Source organism: Molothrus ater, chromosome 3 (assembly GCF_012460135.2).
Source record: "Molothrus ater isolate BHLD 08-10-18 breed brown headed cowbird chromosome 3, BPBGC_Mater_1.1, whole genome shotgun sequence".
Lineage (NCBI taxonomy): Eukaryota > Metazoa > Chordata > Aves > Passeriformes > Icteridae > Molothrus > Molothrus ater.
Genome location: NC_050480.2, coordinates 49,316,560 through 49,343,599, shown reverse-complemented (window position 1 = coordinate 49,343,599; position 27,040 = coordinate 49,316,560). Strand labels below are relative to the sequence as shown.

The following is a 27,040-nucleotide window of genomic DNA, read 5'->3' as shown; positions in this document are numbered from 1 at the left end:
ACTAGACGGAAAATGGCCGTCCTGTTGCCGTAAGGGAGCGGGGCCACCGGGAGTTCCGCCCGCCAGGTGAGAGAAGGGCGGAGGTAGAGGGGCTGCGTGGAGGCTTTGCGGGGCGGTGGCTCCCGGTTGGGGGTGAAGATGGCGGGGGGAGCCTGAGGGGGAGCAGCCCGGCCCTGCCCCGCCCCCCAGCGCGCGGGGCTCGCGCGCCGCGCCGTCCCGCCTTCCCGCGCCGCGTGACCTCGGCGCTCCGCAGCCATTATCCCGATTATCCCGATTATCCCGCGCCAGCCGACGGAACGGGACGGGAACGGGCGGTCGCCGTCACCGCCCTGACGCGGGCCCCCGCTTCCCGCGGGAGCCGGACCGAGCCGGTGCCGTTCCTCCCTGCGCCCCGGGAAGCGAAGGTAGAAGGGGAAGGGGCGGCGGGAGGCGGCAGCGGAGCTACTTGGGAGCTCCTGGAAGCCTGGCGGGATGGGGGTGTAGGGGTATGTGGGGAATGGGCGGCCGGCCGGCCCCGTTGGGCTGGCGCCCCGGGTGCGCGGCGTTTGGCTTTAGGCCTCCCCGGGGGAGGCAGGAAGGCCCGAGGGGATGTGGTAGTACAACGCTGGTTACGGGAATGTTAAATTTCCCCGTTATCAGTGTGGGTGTGACACGGACGAGGGAAACGGTGCCGGAGAGAAAGGATGGTTCCCGGTATTGGATCAGCCTTGACGGTCGGTGGAGGAACTTCCCTTCGGGCATGGCTGTGGTTCAGGCGCTTGTGCCTGAGGTGCCCCACGCCTCCCTGCGCCTTTCCTGCCCTGATTGCAGATGCCCGCAAAGCCCCGTGAGGGAACGCAGCAGGTTTTATGCCCCTCGCTGAAAGGGACTATTGTGTTGCCCGTCTTGATTGTACTGTACTATGGAACCATTGCAGGATCATTCCCGTTATTTCCCCTTTCCTTTGTAAACCTCCTACTTTTCTCCTTTAATTCTATGAAAGTCAGGTTCTTGTTCTGTGTGTCATGTAGATCCTTTACGAAGTCAGTACAACCCTTCACTTGTTTATCTCGGAGATCAAAGTTTTGTCCTCAGAGGAGCAGTTAAATTTTACTACAGAAAGACGCGAGGGCATGCAAAACAAAGGTGCTCCTGACTCTGCGAGTAGTCACTGCTTAAGCAATGCAAACATATAAAAATATCACTTAGAATAGTTCTAAGTGTTCTTGGTGTGGGAGGGATTAGTTAAACAGCGTGGAGTTGCAGGAAAATGCTGTCTAGCTGCTTTTCTCCTCCCTCCTCCTCGTCCTCCTCTCTGATAATCATTCGTTTTGGACAAAAGTGGGGAAAATGAGGACAGGGTAATGGCTTTGGTACTGAGGTGTGCTCCAGGCATGTATCTGTCTTGTGTCAGGGAAAATAAGAATTGCATCCTCCCACTTGTCGCTTTTGATGTTGAGTGACAGGCTGTGCTGAATGGCCAGACGAGGTTCGGTGTGATACACACATCGGTGCTTGGAGCTGGAATGCCTCTTTCCTGAACAAGGCTTTAGCGTGCAAAGCCTGTGTGGAGCAAATTCTCAGGTGAGGGCTGAGGCTGGCAGAATCCTGGGGGTAGGAGGTAGGCGCACATACCATGAAGAGCCTGTTCACATTAAGAGTGCAGAAAACTTGAAGTGGTCGTAGGAATCTAGAAAAAAATCAGCTCCTAGTTTGGAGCTAGGGTGCAGATATTTGGATGGATTACATTCAGGCTGGTTGTCAAGGAGAGGTAGTGCTGTAGGGCTTTGTAGAATGCCAAAGAACATTTGCAGTTTGTTTACAGGTAGCAGAGGTAGGTGAAGAAAGCTACTGAAGAAAGTGCTCTGTTTGTCAGTGTGAGAGTTTCTCCCAAAGGTATTCCGAAAAAGCGCATTGCTTGCTTGTTCATTGTGCTGGCACTGGCCTCGTGCAGCTTTGTGGTAAATGGGATCTGGGAGGTGATGTGCCTGAAAAGGCAGCTTTTGTCCAGAGTAGTTTTCTTAAGGATCACTGCTGCAGCCCACCAAGCACCTCTGAGGGTGTCAGTCTTGGAACAAATGAGGGCGGGAAGATTGCCTTTACCGCAGCAGCAATCCGTGTGGTTCATAGCAGAGATTGGGGAGACCATGGTGTAAGGGCGTATGAAAACACGGTGTGTAAAACACACACACAAAAATAACAAAGGCTGTCCAAAAGAGTATGTGTCCAAAAGCATGCTAATTCCTTTTTGTGTGTGGACCCATTTCTCAGTCACTTCGGTTTCTTTGTTTTTTTAGTTAGAGGAGAAACATGGTTTTGTTTGCCATTAGTATTACATAAAAGACAGCTAACAATCATATGACGGTTTTGCAGAGGTGATTTTGCTGTTACTAGGATGCTGATTTTTGACTTAATTTAGAAATATTTTGTGTTATTTTCTGTATAGAAATTTATGAGTTGGGAGAGAAGAAGGCCTTTGTATGTTTTACTGTTTCCATGATATTTCCAGCATAATAAGTGGGTGAAGTAGTGCTTCCCACCTCTTGTTTGTATATAATAGTTTGGGCATATTTGCCATGGAATTTTAGTTTTTGAAGGAATCCAAGTCACCGATGATCTAAGTAGGATGGGTTTAAGTGACTATAAAATGCGTTCTATTCTTATGTATGATGTGCCACTGCTAGAGTTGTGGACATTAAAAAAAAAGGGGGGGTAGAGAGTGGATAAGAAAGCACAGCAGATGTGCAAGCACTGAATAGATGACTTACAGTGTTGTCTCATTAAGATTGACTTTATTTCTGTGGGTGTATTATGAGAAACTACTACAAATTCTGTGGAATTTTATGAAGACTGTCCTATCCCCTTTTGTGTTGTCATGGTTGTATAATCATCTCGTCTTTTCAAGCCTGAATTCTGAATGAAAACTCATTTTGGCTGTAGCTTGTGAATTACTTAAATAAGACTTTTATTTAAATCTACCTGACAGCTCTCAAATAATGTTTAAGCAAGAGAAATGCAGACTACGAAATAGCTATAAAGGAAGGGTAGCTAAAATAATGGATCTAAGAGGAAGCAGTGTTTTGCTAGTGTAAGTGGGTATAACTGTCCTAAAATGTCTTAAACTTACATGTGATGTATAAACGGCTTAAGAGATGTGTTGTATCTGCAGTCTGTGTACTCTGACAGAACTCCAACATCAGTGGTGTAGTGAAGACTCCTAAAAATACTATATAAAAGGAATTGGTTACCATTTTCCTTGTCCTTCTTATTTTTTATTAAACATAGCAAATGCTGACAGTGTCACTTACTTCCTTCTTATTGTGTTGCTTGTGATGGGATAAGTCCATTTGTGTTGTATACCTTGTTTTTGCTTGATGGTTGCACTTGCTGGCCAAGACAAAATGAAGACACCCAAAGAAGAAGACATCCTGTTGTTTTTTTCATTAAGAAACTTATCTGGATGTGATTCAATAACTGACAGATCATGGACTAGCCAATTTTCAGAAAACGTCGTGGTTTCTGTGTTAAGTCTTGGTTGTTTGGGTGTGTTTGGTTTTCGTTATTTTGACTTTATATGTGTGTGTTTATTTTGGTGAGGTTTTTTGTTTGTTGGTGGGGTTTTTTGGTGCTTTGGTTTTTATTTTTAAAACTGCTTGCAAGTACTGTTAAAAATCTTAAATACCACCAAGTTTGTTGCTTCTCAAGGCTATGCCAAGCTGGTTTCAGGGAAGCTTTAAGTTTGTGGTGCTGCCAAAAGAAGCAGTTCTGCCCAGCTGCTATTTCAATTTCCCTGTGTTGGCCCAAGTGTTTGTGTAATGAACCATATAAAAAAAAGAAAAGTTGTATTGAAAGTGGTTGAGGGCCAGGCATCTCCTTTTAATTATTTAGGGTGGAAAGTGAGGAAAAAGAGGGGAAAAGGCTCTAGTGTGAACTAGAGCCCTGGGGTTTCAGGCACAGGCCATGTTCCTAGCAGATGTGGTTCTCTCTAAATGCTGGGTGATAGTGACAACACCTTTTCACATTGTTGATGCACACATTTGGCAGAGCGTGGGTCTTTTCTGAGAGCAACAAATAATACTTAGGACCTCTTTCTCATTGCCCTTTACTGTGCCCTTACTTGATGTGGTGTAGCCACTGCAGCCTGGCCATGAGCAGGAAGCGGCTGTGGGTGGTTTCCTTTGCTGCTGTGAACCAGGATGTTGGAGCTGTGGTGCTCTGAGGGTGGGTACTTTTTCTGTGAAGGTGTGCAGCTGACTGTCACAGACAGCTGTTTTCCTACATACTCCTGGTACTACCTCAGTTCTTTTCTAAATGAGCTTCAATAAAGGTTAATAAAATTTTAGATTCTTGCATATTTTGAGAATATTTACATGGACCAAAAAAACCTCAGCTATATATGTAGTCTTTTCACTTCTGTTCCTAAGTATCAGTGTTATTTGGATAAGTGGGTCTTGTGTGTCAAGGTTTTACCTATTACAACTAAATGGAAACAAAAGCTGCAAATAGTTAAATGTTTTTTATTCAGTAGTTAAGGTTTTTTAATAAAAGTTTTTGTTTTTGTTTTTTAACGTTATATCCATACTCTTCTTAAAAAACTTAAATAGGAAAAGTGTAGCAGATATGTTTTAGCTGCCAGGGTTGGATGTGGTATAGCTAATGTGTTGTTTAAAAACAGAAGTGTGGCTACTTTTCACCTGTGGCAGTTGCTAGAAAAGATTTCTAAGACTGCAGAACTCACTACCAGAGTTTGAGTTATGGTAATTTAAGATCCTGTCTTCTACTTAGAAGTTTTAAAAGCGAAGCAACTATCTTGTTCCATATCCCCAGGATCTAAAGACTTGTCTAAATTAGGATTTGAGATTTCAGCTAACACCAGTTTAAGTCAGAAATATAGATTATATAAGTATTCATTTAAAATCTCAGCCTGAACTTGAAGTTTGTGTTGCTTTTTCTGTACTAGACTTCTGAATGCCTTCGTTACCCTTTACTGGCTAATACCATCTCGCCTTTTGTCTAGACAAAATCTGAAATGGTCCGATACACTACTGTGCTCCTTCGGAGACTCATGCTTGCTGATGATGAGAAGTAAAAACTTAATCTTAATAAAGCATATATTTTGTAGAAATTGGAAATATCTTGGTCACTACTAGTGAATGGTAAGTGGACTTTTGAAAGCAGTGTTTATGAGCACAAATGCTACATTTCTTCTATTAGATGAAGAAAACACCTATGAACAAGTGTGGAAGTGTCCTTTAGGAGCAGTCAATGTATTATGCCTTTGGATTTAATGAATTGAATTGTTGAGCTGCAGAATTTCTCAAGATCCAGCCTGTCTGTAACAAACTGGGGTAAAATCCCCGTTTTGTTGCTTGAGTGGAATTGAAAAGTGTGCTTAATGTTGAGTTGGACTACAAATGTACATAGTCTTAAGGCTTGGAGGGAATTAAAAACTGAGGCCAGTGAAGAATTCATACATTAGAAACTGGCTTTGTTCTTACAGTTATGCTTCCTTTCTGCATAACTGTAAAAGAGCTGGTTCTTGAAGATGTTCGCTCTTTAGGTGAAATTATATATGTATGCATTTTACACAAGAAGTTATACTAGAGTAATGCTTCTGTAAACATTGCAAGAGAAACCTAAAGATAAAGCTTTCACCGTTGGCCTGAGTTCTCATCCCCATTTTTTTTTTCCCAGTAAGATAGCTCTAGTGAAGTGCAGAGCTGTGGGCTAGAGTTCAAACTGGTCTAAAAGTTTGCCACTGTCCTTTTTGCCTCCCTCTTTCTGGCTGCATGCTGTTATTTGGTCCATAATCCAGCTCAGTTTGGACCTTCATTAAGCCACTTGGATAACCTAGTTAAATGAAAGTGGTTTCTAGGTATCAAGAGTGGTCACTGGAGGACCTGAAGGCTGTCAGGGCTGCTCTGAAGGTGAGGATAGGCTGTTGCACATCCCTATTACCAAGGCTGAGGAGGGAGTGATCATCTATAGAAGGGGATTTGCCACTTTTGGTAGTAGCTGGCTCTTGAGCTGCTCCGGTCTTAGTGTGCAGCATCACTGAGTCCAAGAGTAAATTTGCTATTTGTTATGTATTGTATTTTCATGAGATTAATGTTTGAACCCATTTAAGCAAAAAGGTGCTTCCTTTTAGCAAATGTTTGTGTCTTTGACAGTCTCACTTTTTGTTCTATAGGACTCAGTATTGCTGAAAGCACAGAGTTTTGAAATAATTTCTTCATTGATATCAGCTAACAGTTTGAGGTAAGTTTAACTTAAGTCCTTTTTAAATGTTCTGATTGAACTCAGCTATTGAAAATTACATCTTATTTTGCTTTCCTATATTTTATGCTTGCAGTAAGAAGCTACAGTATATAAAACTGTCTTGTAAAGATCAACTGTACTTGTCATACATAGAATGCAAATAATTTAAAGCTGAGATTGAGTTATATTATAAACATTGTGTATCTGATGTTTGGTTTGATAATTACTTGTAACAGAGAAAAACCCCACCAGGTTTTGTTTTCTGTCACTCTTGGAAAATTGGCATGCCTTAAACAGTTTAAAAGGTCTAAATTTATGTTGCCTGTGAGTATTCATCCTGAGTGATTGCAAGGCGTTTTCTGTAAACTTAATTGAACTCAATGAATCAGAAAATATCTTCAGAGTATAGGTTCTGCAATTCTGCTCTTTAGTGGAAGGAGCCAATAAAAAAGAGCATTCAACATATTCTTCTTCGCCAAGGTAAATAGTTTTTTCTGAGCTACGCGGAAGTCTGGTTTAAATTCAGTTTTTGCTGGGCTGGTTTCAGATGAGGTTACATCTCTTAGGCCATGCGAACTCCCATGGGCAAAGTCATGTGGGGCAGGAGGAACCAGTTGATAGGAGGAAAGGTCATCTGCTTTTCTCTTTTTGGGTCTCTTAGATATGTCTAAAGTCTCTGTAATTTTGGTAACTTTAATTAAAACTCTAATGTTGTTCTTGTCTTTACATAATTTAAATACCACCCAGGTAATGAGAAAGATGATATAAGAGAAGGTACTTGTTGTGTTGAGCTAGTATTTTTTAACGGTAATTTTAGGCTTTAAAGCCTGTTTGCAATACAAGCGGTAAATGTTTGATTTTTTCTGTTTCTGTTTTATTTTATTATTAAATGATTATAATTGAGCATTCAAAGGCCTGAAAATGTCTAGTTACTTGTTCATAGCTTTTATTCAGGTTGTCTAATGTGACACTTGTTTTTTGTTTTTTTTTTTTTTAAAGCTGGGCAATTTCAAAAGAAAATGGTAATGGGTCAAAGTTTTTATTAATTAAATTGGGGATTTTTAGCCACTGATCCGAAAAGAAAAGGAAAAGGTGTGTATTTTTTTATGGTTAGCACTAATTCTAAGTATCTGACTGTACATAAGAAGAAATGATAGTTTATTATGAATTACTTTCTTTTATTTGTCATTGATTCACAATCAGTTATAGTTTTCATAGCTTAATTTGTGCTGAAGTGTGTTGAATCTTGTTGCAAACCATATTGTTTAACTAGTTGTTAAAATCTTTAAGTTCGCCATGCATTTTACATGTAGGTTAAAAAGCTAAGTTAATCTAAAAAGATGCAGGATGGGCATCTTGAGCAGTGGAAGTTCAGATCAGAGGGATGAGCTTTAGTACATATGGTTAAGAGAAATAATGCCTGTGGGTCAAATTAACAACTGCTGGACCAAATACTTCAGGGCTTTTTCTTTGAATGGTGCATTGTTGAGGACTGTGAACTCCTCCTGGAGAAGGAACAGTACATTGGAAATGAAGAGAACTATAAACCACACAATAGCTAGAATTTTGTTACAATATATTAAAGATATCTGGAATTACATTATTCTTTCCTTAATTTGCAGAAATGTTTCATTTTCTGCTGCTTCCTTTCTCCTACAGGATCTGTGTGCAGTTGAATCTGGAAAAAACCTTTCACTGTTACACTTCATGTTTTCAGAGAAACTGTGTGCACTGCAGTAATGTTAAATTCTTTAAAATGTGGTTAAGTTTTTAATTTACTAATAAATGTACTTACACTGTCTCCAAAGCTCTTTTGTTTAGCAAATGCTATACTACTTTGTAATAGTGTCGTTTTAGTAAATGCAAATTTTGTTCATTTATATAATTTACATGGATGCTAAATGGTTGCTTCTATTTTTTTCCCTCCTCTCATTGCTTTTCCTTTTGGGAAGGAATAGATCTACTAGCAAAAATGGGTCGATCTAATTCTAGATCACATTCATCAAGATCAAAGTCCAGATCTCAGTCCAGCTCTAGGTCAAGATCCAGATCACATTCAAGAAAAAAGAGATACAGGTAAGTCTTAATGCGTGAAAAGGTGATTTGGTATATTAGTTTCTGTCCATAATGTATTTTTCACTTGCATGATGCTATGGCAGAAGTGAGCCTGGAATCCTGTTTCATTTTAGGCAGTAGGTGAACTATGCTTTGAGTGTAATTTTTGTTTAAATTTTTTTCTCCCCCTCTTCCTGTATCTCAAGATAACTTCAGAATGGTAGTGGTTTTTCATGATTTCTGGCCCGTTTGATTCTTCCCTTCTGCTTTACATGATGTTTTCTTCATCTAGTCTCTTTCCTGTAATTTGTTATTTCTTACTAAACTTTTCATATCTGAAGTAGCTTAAGGCTTCAGTAGATAAGTTTTGCTGTATGTTGTCTTCTCAGTTGCCTCCAGTGTTTTCCTCATCTTACTTACTAGTGGGCATTACCATCTCCCATAAGGAGTGGGTCAATTGAGTTTTTACTGTCTCAGCTGCTGCCATGCACGGCTGGCATATTACACTGGGGGGGCCATGTCACTCCCTGTTCCAGGCTGTGAACCGTGGTGGCTGAGAAACTGAATGCTGTGTTCCAGGGTGTTGCTGATCTCTAGTAAAATGTCTGGGGAGGCCAATGAGGCTGGTAGTGTCTTAACTGCATGATGCCAGGTTTCACAGTCCTTAGCAGTATAGACATGTTTATTATAATTAATTTATTTCAGAAATAATAAATAAAGAGAGATTGCAGAAGTTACTTAAAGACCAGGGAGTCTGCATCCTTTGCCTTCTGAGTGCATTTTGAGAAATCTAGCATTTTGCATCAAGGCACTTTTTTTTCTTCCTCAGATTTTCCAGTTGTAAAATGTTAATGTTTGTTTTTTAATTTTAGCTCCAGGTCTCGGTCAAGGACATATTCCCGATCTCGGAGCAGAGATCGTGTTTATTCTAGAGATTATCGCAGAGATTACAGAAATAATAGAGGAATGAGACGTCCCTATGGTTACAGAGGAAGAGGTAGAGGGTATTACCAAGGAGGAGGCGGTAGATACCATCGTGGAGGCTACAGGCCTGTGTGGAACCGAAGACACTCCAGAAGCCCTCGGCGTGGCCGCTCCCGTTCCAGAAGTCCAAAACGAAGGTCGGTGTCTTCCCAGAGGTCCCGGAGCAGGTCTCGTCGATCTTACAGATCTTCCCGGTCCCCAAGGTCCTCTTCATCTCGTTCTTCATCCCCATACAGCAAATCACCCGTCTCTTCCAAAAGACGTGCATCTCTGGAAAAGCAGGCAAAGAAAACTGAAGGGGCTCCTTTGCAAGACAGTCCCTTGAAAAATAAATCACAAGATGAACAGAAAGATACATTTGAACACGACCCATCGGAGTCTCTTGACGATTTTAACAAATCATCAGCAGCTTCTGGCGACATTTGGCCTGGCCTTTCAGCGTATGATAACAGCCCAAGGTCACCCCATAGTCCTTCTATTGCCACCCCACCTAGTCAGAGTTCATCTTGCTCTGATGCCCCTCTGCTTAGCACAGCCCACTCAGCAAAGGACACACCTCAGCATTCCCATTCCATTCAGCATAGTCCTGAGAGATCTGGCTCTGGTTCTCTTGGAAATGGTTCTAGCCGCTATAGTCCTTCTCAGAATAGCCCATTGCATCATATCCCTTCGAGGAGAAGCCCTGCAAAGACAATCCCATCACAGAGTGCCCCCCGTGAGGAGGCTCGAGTGCGGTCATTTTATCCTGAGGGTGGTGAACAGGAAACTGCAAAAGGTGGAAAGTTTATGAAAAGGTAAGAACCAAGTTATAAGCCTACTGTTGCCTCTTAAAAGTATTGTTAGAGTTTCATCAAGATCATCATCGTAACCTTGGAAAATGCATTATGGAAGGCTAGTAATACTAGTCTGGTTGGAATTGAGCTTGAAAGATGTATATGCCTTCTCCTGCTAGGATGCTTCAAGGCCTTGAAATTTGGGTAATAGAGATAGGGACACGTATCCTTGAGGAGGAATTGGTTTGTGCTTTTCCTCTATGGTTTATCTTGTACTCAATTTTTTACTATTAAGAAAAATCTTAATTGGAATAGTGCATCAGACTTGCTGGCTTGATAGTGAACTCTGTTCAGGTATTTCAGAATTTTAATGCTTCATGTAGTTTGAAATGCAAGTATTCTGGAAGTCTAGAAATGTCCATGTTGTGCAATAATTTTTTTATGTTGACATAAACAGCATCAGTTGGCTAATTGTGTCATGAAGTATGAAAACTTTGATGTCTTGAATTGCATTACTTATCAAAGAGGGTATGTGTTGGTATTCTAGGAATATAATGCTGTTGATGGAAGGAAATTCAGTGTATATATTCCAATGAATGTAAAATTCTTCAGTTTGTTCTTAAAAAGTTTGACATAGTAGTAATTTTTGCAAGTTGTTAGAGTCTTACTGGCATTAGACTGTTCCTTTTGAATGTGACTGGTGTTTCAGGTGGATTTCTTACAAAAAGAGTAGAAGTTGTAACTATGCTATATAGGCTTGATTGTAAGCTTTTAAATTAATTTGTCTAGTCAGTGCTTTATTATGTAAAAAAGTTACTGCTTAGGAGATCAAAAATACAACTTCTCTTGCATCAGATGTGTTGGAGTTGGTGAAGATATTAGAACCTGTGTGAACATAGCATACAGATAAGGCAGTGGCTGAAATAATTGCTTGGTATGTTTCTGTGTTTAGGAGAGCTGCCTTCTAATGGTTCCCTGCTTGAACACAATATAGTGAATGTACCAAGCCTGTGCCAGATTGTGGAATTATCTTAGTAATGTGCAGGATCTTGAAAATAATTCACTTTTTTTATGCTACTACTTCAACTCTTTCAGCAAAAGAAGTGCAAAATGAATTGCGGTCTTGAGTTTTCAAACCATGTGAATTTGATGGAAAAAATTACTAGTGTAATGAGAGAGAATGTGAAACTGGGTACTGATTAAGAAAACAAGCAAGTGAATTTCTAGGCGTTCTACAGAAAGGCATTATATTCTTCAGATGCCTCCATTAGTGCATATATGACAGTGGATGCAGTGTTAATGATGTGCCAAGCATTGCATGCTAAAGTTAATTGCTTGAAGGAATGTATTTTCATCTTCTTCTTGGTGTGGAATTGACACAAAAGGGGAATGCAAGTGAACTGGAATGAATGCAATCCAGAGTTACCAGTGTCTTCTTTGCTATCCACAGGTACACAGATGAAGAGTCTAGAGTATACCTGCTTGATAGGGGTAATACCAGGGAGAAGGAGGCCCAGAAGGAGAGAGGATCAGAAAAAGGGAGGACAGAGGGAGAAAGGGAATGGGAGGAACAGGAAACTTTAGATTTTTTTCGTTGATAAAGAGACTGGGAAGGAGAAGTTTAATGACTCTGAAGGGGAGGACACAGAGGAGACAGAGGATTACAGACAGTTCAGAAAATCTGTCCTGGCAGATCAGGGTAAAAATTTTCCTACTGCATCTCACCGGAATGCTGAGGAGGAAGGAACCAAATACAAATCTAAAGTATCAATCAAGGGCAATAGAGAGAGCGATGGATTTAGAGATGAGAAAAGTTATAAGCCTAAAGAGACTGGCTATGTAGTGGAAAGGCCTAGTGCAACAAAAGATAAGCACAAGGAAGAAGACAAGAGTTCTGAGAGACTAATGATGAAGAAAGAAACTCAGTCACCTGAGCAGGTAAAGTCTGAAAAGCTCAAAGAACTCTTTGATTACAGTCCTCCTCTACACAAGAATCTGGATGCGAGAGAAAAATCCACCTTCAGAGAGGAGAGCCCACTTAGGATCAAAATGATAGCCAGTGACTCCCATCGTCCTGAAGTTAAACTCAAAATGGCACCAGTACCTCTTGATGATTCCAATAGGTAAATGATTCCACTTTACAGTGTGGTTCTCCACCTGCCTGCAATGTTGTTCGTATTTATTTAAACTAGTGGTTTCTTTTGTGTGTCTCTTTGTTGTTGATGCATTTTAGACCTGCTTCCTTGACTAAAGACAGGCTGCTTGCTAGCACACTTGTCCATTCCGTCAAGAAGGAGCAAGAGTTCCGATCCATCTTTGACCACATTAAGTTGCCACAGGCCAGCAAAAGCACATCAGAGTCATTTATTCAGCACATTGTGTCCTTGGTTCACCATGTCAAAGGTATGTGTTTAGTTTATTGTACCAGATACGTGGCTGACAAGTTCATTTAAGTCCATTTGCTGTTTCTAGTACAGGAAGATTTCAGGTCTCTTCTAATGTTGTGATTTACCCAGACTTTCTTCCTGTTGAGGTATGCATGAAAATAATTAGAAAAATAATAGCCACAGAAACTAGGACAAAAGAATCACAAGCAGTGTAGAGTATAATAGCAGGTATTCTATGTTTCCGGATAAATGTTTGATCCTAGGTAGCATAGAAAGTTTGAATTTCTGCAGTGTAGTTTACACATACACTGGTCAGTTTTTCTTATTTTATTTTAATGAGTTTACCATACAATTTTATATTAAATTTTATGGTGTGGGTTGACAGATGTCTTTGGACTGTAAATAACAATGGCATTCCTTTTGGAGCATCCTAGAGGTAATCTCCAGATTCTTATTAGAAGGGGTTTTTTTCCCCCTCAGGAAGATTTAAGATAAATTGTATTCTAAATGGTAGTAAAGTTCATGGTTATAATGTGTTTTATTGCTATATGACAATATTTTCAGGAATTTCACTTACACAAACGTGGCAGTGGCTAAATAAACCTCCATTACATGAGTTATACACTAAATTATTTTCTGATATAACAGTAGTGGCTATTTTGTATAAACACTAAGAAACACCCTCAACAAACCAATACAACAGAAGTCCTCCCCCAAAACTGCTGAAATCCAAACCTGGACCATATGATACCATATCAAAGTAGATATGTTTCATTTAGGTCATATCCTCTGAAGTATTTTTATGGGACAATAGATAATTCCTAAAATTCCCTGGGGATGTCTAGAGTGTTCTTTAAATGTTTTTTTTTTCTATAGCATTTGCTTTATTTCACTGGACTTTTGTCTTGCTGTTGTGTTAAATGTAACTGAGATAGTACAAAGCCGATGAAAGTAATTCTGCTGTATCACCACAGTAAAGGGAAAAGTGCAAATGCTTAATTAGGTACCAGTTTCAATGAACCTGTCTGTAAGCATTGTTTTTAAGATGCATTACCTTCTAAAACTGCTGAGATTTGTGTACTAGAAATTCAGTTAAAATTGTGCTAAATTCAGTTAAAAATCTCCATTTTGTTGACATAATTCAGATTACTAAAGCCAAGTTATTTCCTTCATATTGAATTGCTTACAAAGTAATAGTCAATGATAATGGACTAAGATAATGTATTAGTTAAAAAAATATTGGGATACCTGTTTAGTGTATAATGATTTGTTGTGAACATATCTATTTATTGATGTGTAAATAAATATAAGACTCAATCCAGTGAGAGCTTCTGTAAATTTTTGCTTATATGATACATATGTAGCTGTAGGTAAAAATAGTACTTGCGGAACTCTCACATGTTGATCACAGAATAGACATTTTCTGTAAATTTTTCTATGTTGAATATCTTATAAATTTAACAACCTGTCTGGTCAAGTTACTAGAATGTGTACTGTTATGGTTGTTTTGGAAGCAGAACATCTCTTTAAGTTTCAGATTTACTGTGGTCTGTGATCAGAGTTTTTGTAACTTTTTTGACAAACTGAAGTTATGTTCATTATTGGTGTGATGCGACCAGTCTGAACAGCTCTTTATTAATGTAGAGCTGAAAATGCCCAGTGATGTTTTCTTTTTCATTGTAACTAGGTCCTGGAATGTGTTTTGAAATGGCAAAATCCATGTTACAAAAGTAAAATAGCTGTTGAAAGATACAGATGCCAAACAGGCAAAGTTGAACCTTCTGTCTTCCTGGCAAAAATGGCATAAAAACAGAATTACTAGCTCAAATTCCTGTGTTTGATGGAATTATGATTGAGGCACTACCCTTGTAGTGGCCGTTTCAAGTTTTAATGGTTGGTTATGAGACAAATGCTGGATGCCGGGCGGTAAGTTGATACAGATGTATGTTGACCTGTTAGCAGATAGCTTGCTTCATATGTAACATTTCATAGCTCATGACTTTTTATGTATTTCTATATTACATTTAAACACATTTGTTGAGCTGGTTTAAAAACTGAGTTTTGCTGTGGCTAATTTAACTGTCTCTGAAGGAAGGAGAAAATCTGTCAGAGAAGTTGTCAAGTTTGCCAAGATGCCAGATGCTTAAATGAATTTATTTATGCATAGGTGTGTTAATCGTTTATCATCACCCAATCAAGAAATTGTATTCCTTTAAGAAAAGAGTTGTTAGGTCATTCATGTAGTTATTGAAGCGGACATTACTTAAATGTTTGCACTAATTCTTATTTTAAGTTAGAGATGAGATGAATGGTAAAGTGTACTTGCTGCAAATATTCAGGACTCAAAAGTAATTTCACTTTCTATTGTGGGCAAAATATAAAATAACAATTTAAGAAATTGCTCTTTATCATTAGAGGAAAATGTCACTGAAAATGAGCAAGTCCAGTCAGTAAATGATGCTTGAATTAGATGTGATACAGTCATGGCGTACGTAGTAGACTTGAAGTGATGCTGTGCGCTGTTATTTTGTTTGGGTTACAGTGTGTGTAAAAATAGGGAAAACGCCACATTTGCTTGTCCTGATAAATTTATTGAAAGTACTGTGGGTTTTGCCTGCTACTTGCCTTTCTGTCAGGAATGAAATACGTGGCATTTGAATGAAACTAATGAAACAGTGTTTTTTCTATTGTAACCAACAGAGCAATACTTCAAGTCGGCTGGAATGACCCTAAATGAGAGGTTCACTGCGTATCAAAAAGCAAGTGAAGAGCACTGCACCCGACAAAAGAGCCCAGAAATACATAGGTATATGTTAACTGCATATGCAGATGCTTTGTGTTTCAAATAATGTCTTCTAATATTTATTTTGAGAACCCAGAATACTTTTTCTAATCTGGATGAGGTAATTTGTGTAATTACAAAATACAAAATAAAAACCGTTCTGTAAAAGAGAACTCATCTGAGTCAGGTCTGGCTTCATCTCTGGTTTTGTGACAGATGTCTTCTCTACCTCTGTATCTCATTTGGGATATATTTACTTTTCTCACATGCAGTGCTCAAATATTGAGGGGCATATGTCTTGAAGATGAAAAGAAGCCCTGTACATGCATCTTTCTTCTTCAGTGTGAAATGTTCCATCTCATACTACTTTAGTTTTTGTGTGTGTTAATTTACAGCAGTTTTTTGAAAAATCTGAGAATCTAAAAGGTAAGAAGGTAGGCATGCAGATGTAGTGTCTGATCATGTGCTCTAGTTTTATGATGCAGTGTACTATATTTGTGTTGCATGTGAGGATACAGTATCTAACTTCACAATTTTTCTTGTTTAGAACTTTTAACTTTACAGCAAACTATCATAGTGCTAATGGTTTCTTGGAGTGGGTGGGCTTTCAACTGGCTACGTATACTGGTTCTTTTGAAATAAATCATTAAACATTTTTTCCGTCTTCCAAACTATACTTAAAATGTGAAACATCAGTCTGCCTGTTTTCTGTATTTGTCTTTTAGCATACTTCACACAGAACAGAATTACGGTTTTTCATTTTTAGTCTGCTTCTGTATTCTGATGGTGAGGTTTAATAATCCAAAAAGTTTATTCTACTGCAAAAATGCCTGGTTTGTCAGTTTTCTGTTGAAATGTCTGAGGCTGTTAGCAGTCATATACATGTATGGCAAGACACTGCTTTTATTTTACATTTAGGAGGATTGACATCTCTCCAAGTACCCTGAGGAAGCATACCCGTTTAACAGGTGAAGAGAGAGTCTTTAAGGAAGAAAGTCAAAAAGTAGGTTCTAAGTAAATGTCCTATCTGCCTCTAAACTTAGTCTCATTTTAAATCTCAACTTCATCTCTGGTTTTCTGTATAAAAATACAAAATTGTATTGTACCTAGAGTACTTGCATTTAGATTTTTTTTCCTTTTGAGTAAAACATATTATCAAGAAGCTGGTTTAGTAGTGTAATTTTGCTGTATTAATAGAATGGTACATAAGGTCAAGTCTTTTGCCATGCTTCCTTTCTTCTTGCATGTTTTTTGACCAGTAGGCTGCCCAAGGACAAAGATTAGGTTTGGGGCAGAGGGAAATACCAAAATGGTCAGTAAGTAGTGTGGTTGAACTACAAAGGTGGTTGTGCTCTGTTTAAAAACAATTCACCAGAAGAAATAAATACTTAATTATCTCTTCAAACCATGTATTGTTGTGGTCTGTATCATCAAACACTAGACACCAATTGACTTGATGGGAATGATTGTTTGAAACTGAAATTCTTAGTTGTTCTTTTTTTACATGTAGCCATTGCATGTAAAGGGCAGAGTCAGTTTGTGTGCTGAAGTTTGTTGAAAAATAGGTAAATTCTATCTTTTTATATTTTAATTGATGCACAGCTTGCCTTTTCACTAAGATTCTCTTGATGTTGTATTTCAATATTTTGTTGCAAAATATATATTTGTTTACAGGGAGATAAAAAATTAAGGTGTGATTCTGCTGATCTTCGGCATGACATTGACCGACGTAGAAAAGAACGAAGTAAGGAGCGAGGAGACTCTAAGGGTTCCAGGGAATCCAGTGGGTCAAGAAAGCAAGAGAAAACTCCAAAAGATTACAAGGATTACAAATCTTACAAAGATGACAGGTAAATATTTGATGTCCCTATAGAGGATTTTAGCTTCTAATTAGCCTTTTGTAATTGTAAGCTTAATTGCTTTCAATTTTCAATGTATAATGGATCATTTAATTTTAAACAATTAAAATTATTTGTTTTACAGCAAATATGTATTATCTGTCTTTTACACGGCTTATGGTGGATGAGGACAAAAACTTTGGAATAGCAAGCTAACACTGAAAAAAAAAATGACAAATTAATCTGTCCTATTATCCAGGCTACATCAGGAGGTTGGACTTCAATGCAGTACATTTCTATAAACAGTTTGTGTAAGAACTTTGGTTCGTTATGCTTGATTCCGCACTTTTTCAACTCATAACACCCAGAGTATGAGAATTTTACTGATACTTAGGTTTTAACATGGGTGAGAAGGGGAATTTCTAAATTTGTCTAAAGCCAGTGGGCTGTTTTAAGAAAGAAATGTTAGCATATCTCAGTGGATACTGTGTAGAAGTGGTAAGAGTTACTTCAGGTATGACCTTTCTTTGAATAGAATGCTAAAATCTTGTAAATTGGGTCAACTTAATACCACTATGGGGTTACTAAAAATTTTGCTGTAGGAATTTTTCCCTGCTTTGTACTGTATATATATATATATAAAGTGAATTTTTACTTACACTTCCTGTTTCCCATTTACTTTGACTTTGGTATCCACATTTTTTTCCACTGGCTAATTTCCCTACAGCCAATTATGTAGGGAAGCCCATACCATACCTCTCAACAGTGTGCAAACTGAACTGTGTCAAGTTACTGTAAAGCTTTACCTTAAGGGGTTTTTCCCTTTAACTTCTGTTTTTCTGCCTCAGAAGAAAGGCAGATCTTAAAAGTAACAGCATCTCTTCATGGCATCAGAATCTAGAAAAGTTGTATCTCACAGTTTGCAGACTGCTGCTTTCCAACTCACCAGCAATAATATGCATTTAGTGCACTTAAATGTGTCAGAGGAGGCTGGAAAGTGGAAATATCCTTCGCCTTAATATCTCAGATATGTAACGTGTGACTTTATAACCAGAAGGGGGTTAGTTTTTCATAAAATAGAGACCCGGTTTAGTATAGCATGTTACAGACTATCTAGTACGTTTAAAATAGCACATAGTATATTTTTTTATTTTTCAGTAAACAAAAAAGAGACCAAGACCGTGCTCGGTCCTCCCCATCTTCCTCCCCATCTTCTTCCTCATCCAGTTCTCGAGAAGAAAAGGATTGCAAGAAAGAAAGAGATGAAGAGTTCAAAACCCACCATGAACAGAAAGAATACTCTGGTTTTGCAGGAGTCAACAGGCCAAGAGGCACCTTTGTAAGTTTTTCTCCTATTCTGCCCCCAAACACTTCACCAATAGTGCCAATAGTGGCAATAGTGGAACAAAGTAGATGAGGGAGTGTTGTAGTGATTTGTGTTAGGCTAGACTTGAGGTCTTTATGTGATATACCAAACCTGAAATATTGAGTCTTTGTTTTTTTTTCCCCCAGCACTCACCAGTAGCACTTGAATGATCTGTAAATACACATTAGCATGACATTACAGATCCTAGCATAAGGGTCTGGGGAAACAGGATTATTCCTTGCTCTTCTTTTATAATGCTGCTTCCTAACAGGATCTGAAAATTCACTGTTCTGTAAATTTTAAGTCTTGGGTCCTGATAACCCTTAGCTCCCTGCACCTTCTGTTTTTCCCTCTCATGTTGGTTTGGTTTTGCACTCCTTTGTGTGTAATGCCTGCAACTTTTTATATAGAGAATGGCACATAATTAAAAATAAATGTCAGCCTTGAAACAGCTGTATTGAGGAGATGGTATACTTGGTATTTTTGTGTTTCTTTGGCTTGGACTAGCCACTGAGCATGAAAGTTCATTGATCTACCTCTGGAATGTATTTAAGCATTGTGATTTGGAAAGTGGCATATTGACCACTCTAGTCTTCAGAAAAATCTTAAACTTTCAGATTCCATGGTAATGTAATTATTGATGTATAACTGGGAAACGTAGATGCATTTGGAAAAACTAGGAATCAATAAAGAAGGCCTTGAAAAAGATAGGGAGCACTTAAAAACACCATACGGCCCAAACAAAAAAAAAACAAAACCCAAAACAACCTACGAACAGACACCACTCACCCACCCCTGAACAACATGGCAAAGTAGACCTCCAGACCACAGCTAAACACACAAAAAAGTTCAAGTTCTGTGTAGGTTGGGAAAAACCATTTTACATAATAAGTAGGAGCAATTTCATACTTCAACAATAATTTCTTAATGTAGCCTGTAATTGAGATCAAATAATGCTAAAGTGCAGTGTTTAGTATAAATGTTTAATCATGCAAAAAAAAAAGTTTTGAACTACACATAAGAGTGTCTGAAATGCATGTGGCATGTGCCAACACTTGAGGCTTGAAACCTCCATCTAAAAAACTATAGCTACCTAGAGGAAAATGCAAAGTTCTAAATTTCTAATACTAGAAGTGCATAATTTCCTCCTTTCTTCTTGTTTTTTATATAGTTATGCTATGGAAATATGTGGCATAAGTATATAAATCCCTGGATGGTGTAGGCATCAAATATGACTATCAGCACAATTTCTAGCTATATAAAATAATGGCACAAACAAAACAGAAGTTAAACAAAAGGGAGCTTAAAACTCCATCTCCTGTCAAGGAGATTTAGTGGGAGAAAACTTGTAATTCACTGAAGCCTTCCTGCTTTATAAAACCAGATCGTATGTATTGTGAGATAGGTGCTACTTCATATGCAATTGAGGTAGATGGGAACTGGAAAGTTAATAGATTTCTACTTGTTTAATTGCTAGTGACTACCAATTTGGTCTATACAGTGATAACAGGTTAATTAATGTTCCTTAACACCATCCATGGTCACACACAGGCTTTTGGAACAAAGTGTCTGAGCAGGTGAATCTAAATAGGCAAATTGCTGACTCAGATCTCCTCTTTAGGGATATATCTTGGATGGTATCAAAAAACACAGACCAGGTAGCATAGGAATGTGTTTGTAAATACAGGCTAATAGTGGCTGCATTCCAGTTATTACTGCTTTGCTTTTGGAGTAAATAAAATGCTTTGGTTTTAAATCTTTCTCCTAACAGAAAGCCTTGGAGAATCTAACATCTTCCCTATCCAGCAAGCTAATGTTAAGTCAGCAGTGGTTTTTCTCTAACTTCGGCTAGTACACAATCCTCTTGGGTTCTAGGCTTCCCATACATAAGCATCATGAATAGTTTTCAAATATGGACACAGAAATGAGGATAATTGGAATTTTTCAATGGCAATGTCATTAGTATCCATATATGAATGAATTATGTGTAGCAGCTCTGTTTAAAGTGAGTTCTATATAGAAAATATACACTTGTCTTTTTTTGTGGTAGTCTTTGTAATAAATAAGCCCATAAAGTTAACACCATAGTAGATTTTATGTCCTGTAGTTCTTTACCTGAAAGATGATTTGGTACAGTGAAGCATTAATAAAATGGTTAGGAAAACTGTAGATGTTTTTCTTAAGGGGAATCTGATCACAGGACTGAATACCAGGAAATACTGATATCTCTTTTTTCTCTTTTATTAATCCTGTCATCTGCCCCTTCCCCCAGGTTACGCTTTGTTGTGCCCTAATTTTATAAAGCTGTTGGAAATCAAGAAAGCATACCTTACTTCCTCCCTTGTACAGTTAGTCTGTTGCTATGACAGACACTCCAAACAATTTTTTGATTGTTTTTCTTTTTCTCCCAGAATCTCAGAGTATTGGATAGGTCTTATGAGCCTTCTACAGATTGTTTTACAGTTGGTTTGATTTCAGAGTAATTTTAAATCTGTCCAGCATAAATTCTGCATTAGAAGTTTCAGAGCTTTGTGGTACTAAGTATGCGTAACACTTACCTTTTGAGTTCATTAATTATATATATTATTGATCTATGTTTATGAAACACGCTTATTTTTAACAAATAAATTAGCTTCCAGTCATATTTTTGTACTATTACTCTGAAGATGCAGTTTTGTGTTTTTAAGTAGGCTACTTTTGGAAATTGTGCTCTTAGTTTTTAGCAGTCTTATCTTCCCCAACTAACCTTTCTTCTCCACTTCAATGAAGGATATAAACTCATTTAATGTTTTCTACAAGCTAAGTATTTACATGCTAAGATAACTGTATACATTACTACTCAGTGAATTCTGAGTTAAGGATGGTTTTTGGTGTGAGACTTTCTAGCTGTCCTGGTTCAGGGCAGATTTGGAACTGAACCCCCCCCCAGGGGGTTCCTCTAGAAAGCAGATTCAATTGGCCCCTTCCCCAACCGGTTCGGAAAAAAAAAACCTCCTTGGAGAAAAGTGGAAAAACCTGTTTATTAAACAGTAAAATCTGAACAATATTAAACAATAAAACCCCTTGCTGCTCCAAAAGAGATGACAAACTCAGAAAAGTCCCCTCCCCAGGTTACAGCTCAGCTCGCTCAGTCTCTGATCAGTCCCTCCAGCGCTGGAAATGCCGCAGCCCAGGCCTGGCCCAGGTGGGCCACAGGTGTGAGCTGCCAGTGCTCTGCTGGATGTTCAGTCCAGAGCAGGTTTGAACAGGTCCAAAGAAAAGAAATAAAATCCCACAGTCCAGGGAACCTCTCTGCCTCAGCTAGCTAAAGCTAACTAAAAGCAAAGGAGAGCTCCGTCCCGCTGTCTGTCCATCCGCAGACAACACAGTCAGGAGCAGGAATGTGGAGGAGGAGTGCAGTGTCTGAAACAAACTGCTGCTTCTTCTCTCCCCCCTTCACTCTCTGGAACAAGCCTTAATGGTGCAAAACTTATTATTCAGCATAAACAGAACAGACAGTTGGGGATACAAGCATCAAATAGCCAACGCAGGACACCAGCCTAGCATTTTAAAACCTCAGTAATTCATTATAAAGAATATTTAAAACACTCCTTTTCACTTTAAGCATTGCTGCTCTGCACAGTACATGCTATTGACTTTTTTCTGAGTAAAGAATTTACTCATTTGAAATGTAATTTGGCCTGAGGTGCATTCTTGAATCTCAGTTAAGAATGCTTGAGTAACACACAGTGGATATACTCCTGTGAAAACTGCAGTTAGTATGTATTCCAGAATCACCTTTTCATAAATGATTCAATTGACTCCATAAATACCTTTCTTTTTCCCCTGACAGTTTTGTCCCTGTTTTAGTCTAGCTTTCCTCCTGGGTTTTTTTTTTTTGTCTAAACAGCTTCAGAAGCTTCTTGTGACCTTTTGTTCCAACATACTGGTTTACTAGCAGTCAAATTTCTTTTCAGTGGTTGTGGGTGAACTTATGCCAAGAACTCAAATGTGTTTCAATTAAGTTGAATGGAATCATTATTTCAAAATGAATGCTTGAATATATTACTTAAGGTAGTATGTGAATTTGAAAATGGTTTTTCCACTTGCAGATACTGTAATTAAGCACAGAAAGTATTTTCAGTAATAGAGAACTTGACTCTACTTTGTGGTGTTATGTAAATGGTTTAAATGACATCTTGGTTAATCAGTTTCGAATTAGGGGCAGAGGAAGAGCCAGAGGAGTCTTTGCTGGAACAAATACTGGTCCCAGCAACTCAAATACTACTTTTCAGAAGAGACCGAAGGAAGAGGAGTGGGATCCTGAATATACCCCAAAAAGCAAGAAATACTTCTTGGTGGGTGTGGAGAAATTGATGTCTTATGCATGCTTTTTTTTTTTTCAAACTTTCTACAAGCGTAGAAGTAGCATGCATGTATGGACAGGGACAAGAGTAACTGTGAGAGTATCAGAGTGGCTGTAGTGGTTGGTTCTGCTTATCTTTCATCTTTCTACAGCAGGCTGGCAGTAACTGAGGCCTGACATGGAATTTATCTCCAAAAATTTCATCAGGGAGTGGGGAAGAAGGCAGGTTCAGACAAAATTTATTAAAACCCAACTTTAAGCCAGAAAGGCTTGTGCTGTGTTTTCCTGGATTTACATCTGTATGACGTTTGAGATTTGTCTTAGATTGGTCTGGAAGTCTACAGAAATGAAAGATCAGGAAAAGCTGACAGTATTTGTGGATTTTCATATACAGACTCTGTTATGAGCAGTTCTTTGCTCTGAGTACTGTGATAGTCACAAGAAAATCACCACAGTTTTGATGCCTTTCTCCCATCTGGATTATGAAAGGAGGACCCTTGATGTAACTACTCTAAGTAGTGCAGTACACTGGATGTGTGGTGTCTGCTCCAGTCATTTCTGGAACAACGCAAACTTTGAAGGATATTGTTTCATTAAAAGATGATAAGTAATGAAGATAATACCTTCTCTTGTAACATTATAGCTTGTCACAAATATGTTAGCGGGTAACTAAGAGATAATGCAGTCACAATTCAGATATTTCATTAAAGAGTTCTGTCTTCCTAGACATATCTAAACTTTTCTGATCTGTAAACAGAGATGTGATAATCTATTCATGATATTAGAACAATCAATTTTAGCTATTAAACTTGAATTTCTAAAAATGTTTTAAATTAAATAAGCCGCCCTTCAACTACTTCTGTATAATTAAGCTGCATTATATGGGTGTGATACGTGTTTAATAGTTCAGACTTCTTTCCAAATCACAAGTTAAGAAAAACCATATGTTGAAGCAAGTGTACCTCACCACTGTAAATAGAAACATTTTTTTTAAATTGAATAACGGTTTGTAGATTTCATGCAGTGTGTAAAATGATTGTGAGAACATACCTAACTATCTAAGGCTGTATTTGGTAGCAAGACAGCAAACAAAACCAGAGAACCTCGAATATTGTTTGGTAATGTTAGACTTAAACAGTTTGAACTTAATTTGCCCTATGTTGTGCTGGTGGGGCAGATTTTCTGAAAACTGCCTTCATTTGCCTCTTGTGAAGTATAAAGAACTCCCTTTGTGCTAAAGTAACCTAGCACTTTCCTAGAGCTTCTTTTAAATTTTTTCCCCTCAAAACTAGTAATTTTTTCCCCTCAAAACTAGTAATTCTTAATTCTGAGTGTAAGTTACAGACAAGTGATTTGTTACTTGCATTGAAGTAGACCCACAGTGAATTGTGGGCTCTTCAAACCGTGGTGTTGTGGTTTTAGTTACAGCATTATGCCTTTTAAGAGTAATTGCAATCTGAAGAGTACTTTTTAACATAATGAGTTAACATATTGAGTTAAAAAGAGTACTTTTTAACATATTAACATTTAAAACCTTGTTTTATACATTTGCTATAGCATACTAACATTATGGGGTACATTTAAGAGGTGTCTAACCTTACTCTTTTTCTGGTGTTATTGTAGCACGATGACAGAGATGATGGTGTGGATTATTGGGCCAAAAGAGGAAGAGGCCGTGGTACTTTCCAGCGTGGCAGAGGGCGTTTTAACTTCAAAAAGTCAGGCAGCAGTCCGAAGTGGACGCATGACAAATATCAAGGGGATGGCATTGTGGAAGATGAGGAAGAAACAATTGAGAATAATGAAGAAAAGGACAGACGCAAAGAGGAAAAGGTAAATTGTTCAGTGAATTGCAGATTAGGTGGTTCACCTTGCACTTGCCAAGTAATTGGCTGCATGTAGGGATCACTTTAAAGGTTTTGGAGTTTGATTATTAACAGTTTACAACAAGAATATTTTCTTTCTTTCCACAGGAATAACCCAGAAGAAAGTTGTAGCTGAAAGAGCAGCTCTTGCACCACCCACACAACATTTTTAATATGTTTTTTGTTGTCAAATGAATGTAAGCATTTTACTTAAATTTTACTGTTGGAAAGTAGTTTAGAGAGATTGTTTTTGTTTTAAGCCTTTAGAAAAAAATCATGATATAGTAAACTATGTTAATGATCGTACAGGTAGAAAGTAAAATATTTGTAACAACTTTTAAGAAATTTTACTGTTTGTTATATGCAGTGTAATTCTGCTTTGTCCAAATATATGGTCAAGTACAACTCTAAAAGTTTTGATTCTCCCCTATGTCTGTGTTTTATTCTGAAGTAAACTTACAGCTCTGCACACCTAAAATCTTGGAGCAGCATTTTTTTATAAACTTATCACTACTTCTCTGTTGCCTTTTTATAAGAACTGTATTTAAGGGTAGTTATCCAGTCACAGTATATGTACAAACAGCTGTGCAAAATGCTGATTGTATGTTAGTTGATGAGAACATACATAGTGATAAACCTGGATTCTTATTTCACCCTGCAAGGGTGCAGCAAGAATTTCACTTAAGCAGTGAAATCATCACTCTTCATTAGTAGCCTAAGAAATACATATGCATATACAAACTACAGTGAGTTTCAAGTGTATTTTTTAATAGCTTAGTCATCAGCAGAACACTTAAGTTAATTTGGTGGCAGTATCAATTTAGCTTCTTTTTTAGCAGTTTCTTTTTACAGTTTGTTAGAATTGCCTCTTTAATTTCTCTGTGTGGGCTTGCCTCTCTGGGTGTGTAATCTGGCAAGAATGAGTCATTCACATGTACAGCATTTGAGTTAAAATGAGAGAGCAGGACAGGACCAGGTGGGAGAAGAGAAACAAAACACCACAAAATCCCTGAAAAAATAAAGGAAGAGATGTTAAAACCTGAATTGGTAAATATAATTCATATATACTAGAAGTGTGAGAAATGAATCTTACTTTCTTCAACTGATTTCTAATAATTGTGCTGTAAGAATTTATGTAGCTGAAGTGCAGATATTAAAGGGATTTTGGTTGGTTTTTTTTTTTGTTGTTGTTGTGGTTTGGGTTTTTTTTGTTTGTTTTTTGGTTTGTTTTTAAAAAAAAAGGCAAACCCTCAAGCTTAGGTTTAGTGGTAGTTACACACTTAACCTCTAGAATGTTAAGGATGAAAGTAATATACTTAAATTACCAGAACAAGGACATTCTAATACAAGAAGATTACTTTGCTTGTCTTTCTCAAAATGCTGTAGATAAACTAAATCTCAATGTTACATGGAGTTAAAAGTGTAGTTGTTCTTACTCACCCTTTCAAAAGGCATAATATCTTTAAAGTAGGGGAAAAAAGAAAAGGAAAACTTTGATAGAGGTATTAGTATTAAATACCTATATAATGTATGCCTTCTTATTTGCTTTACTGTTAGGAAGTAGTTAACTCCCATATACAAATTAAACAGTAGAAGGAAGGAAAACAAAACAATCCTCACTGTAGCTGAAGAAACTATATTTTATGTTTTGCTAATTTGCAGGCAGCTGTGTAGAAAGGGAAACAGGAGCAATACTTGTCTCCCAGTAGTAGTTAGTTAATAAAGTCATTCCCTCTCTATGTTTTAAAACATTAGCCCAGCTAAACAGTTGTTGCCAGATTGGCTTTTACATGTACAGTGCATCTTTTAATAGCTGTTTGAAGTGATAAACAGAGTATTCTTTGGACTTCTCAGCAAAACTCAGACTTTGTGTATATTAAATTAGAATAAGCAAAAAAGGGAACAAAGCAAACTTTGCAAACAAAGCAAACTTTGCAAACAAAGCAAACACTAGTCAAAGCCTGTCCTAATGAAGTAAAGTTAAACATCAGTCTGGAACTGAACAGGATCAAGATATGCTTGAGCTGTCATGACCATATAACAGGTAATTTGTATCATTTATGTCAAGTTGAAAATGGATTGTTAGGGTCTGTGTGTCACAAAGCAGTACAATTCCTGCAAGACGAGGCAGATTTAAATTTTGTACTTCAGCTGAATGTCCAAGGAGATCTGGTAGAGATTGCTTTGGTAATGGCATTTGATCCTACAAACCAGTCTGGAGGTTAGATGATAAAAATCTGGGTTTTTTGCAATCCCTAATTTCATTGTAGTTTATCAGAAATGTAATTTGATTATAGAACACACAATTACAGCCACTAACATTTCTTTAAATAAGTTAATTCGAATTAAGAGATAATGTAGTCAAAGATGCAAGTTGCAGTCTGTCTCTGAGAGATCTGCAAGAAACA

General features: G+C 38.0%; 1 protein-coding gene across 1 annotated transcript; it reads left to right on the top strand.

Annotated features, from left to right (window-relative positions):
• The first annotated feature begins 263 nt into the window (after positions 1-263).
• Positions 264-25,110, top strand: BCLAF1 (BCL2 associated transcription factor 1). Its single transcript, XM_054514158.1, is given in 15 exon segments — positions 264-404; positions 6,170-6,237; positions 7,237-7,329; positions 8,190-8,313; positions 9,165-10,070; positions 11,500-11,644; positions 11,646-12,172; positions 12,283-12,452; positions 15,137-15,242; positions 16,137-16,221; positions 16,893-17,068; positions 18,215-18,395; positions 22,613-22,759; positions 24,391-24,600; positions 24,741-25,110. Coding segments are annotated over 12 exon segments (2,763 nt in total). The 5' UTR covers positions 264-404; positions 6,170-6,237; positions 7,237-7,329; positions 8,190-8,209; the 3' UTR covers positions 24,747-25,110.
• Positions 25,111-27,040: the final 1,930 nt, after the last annotated feature.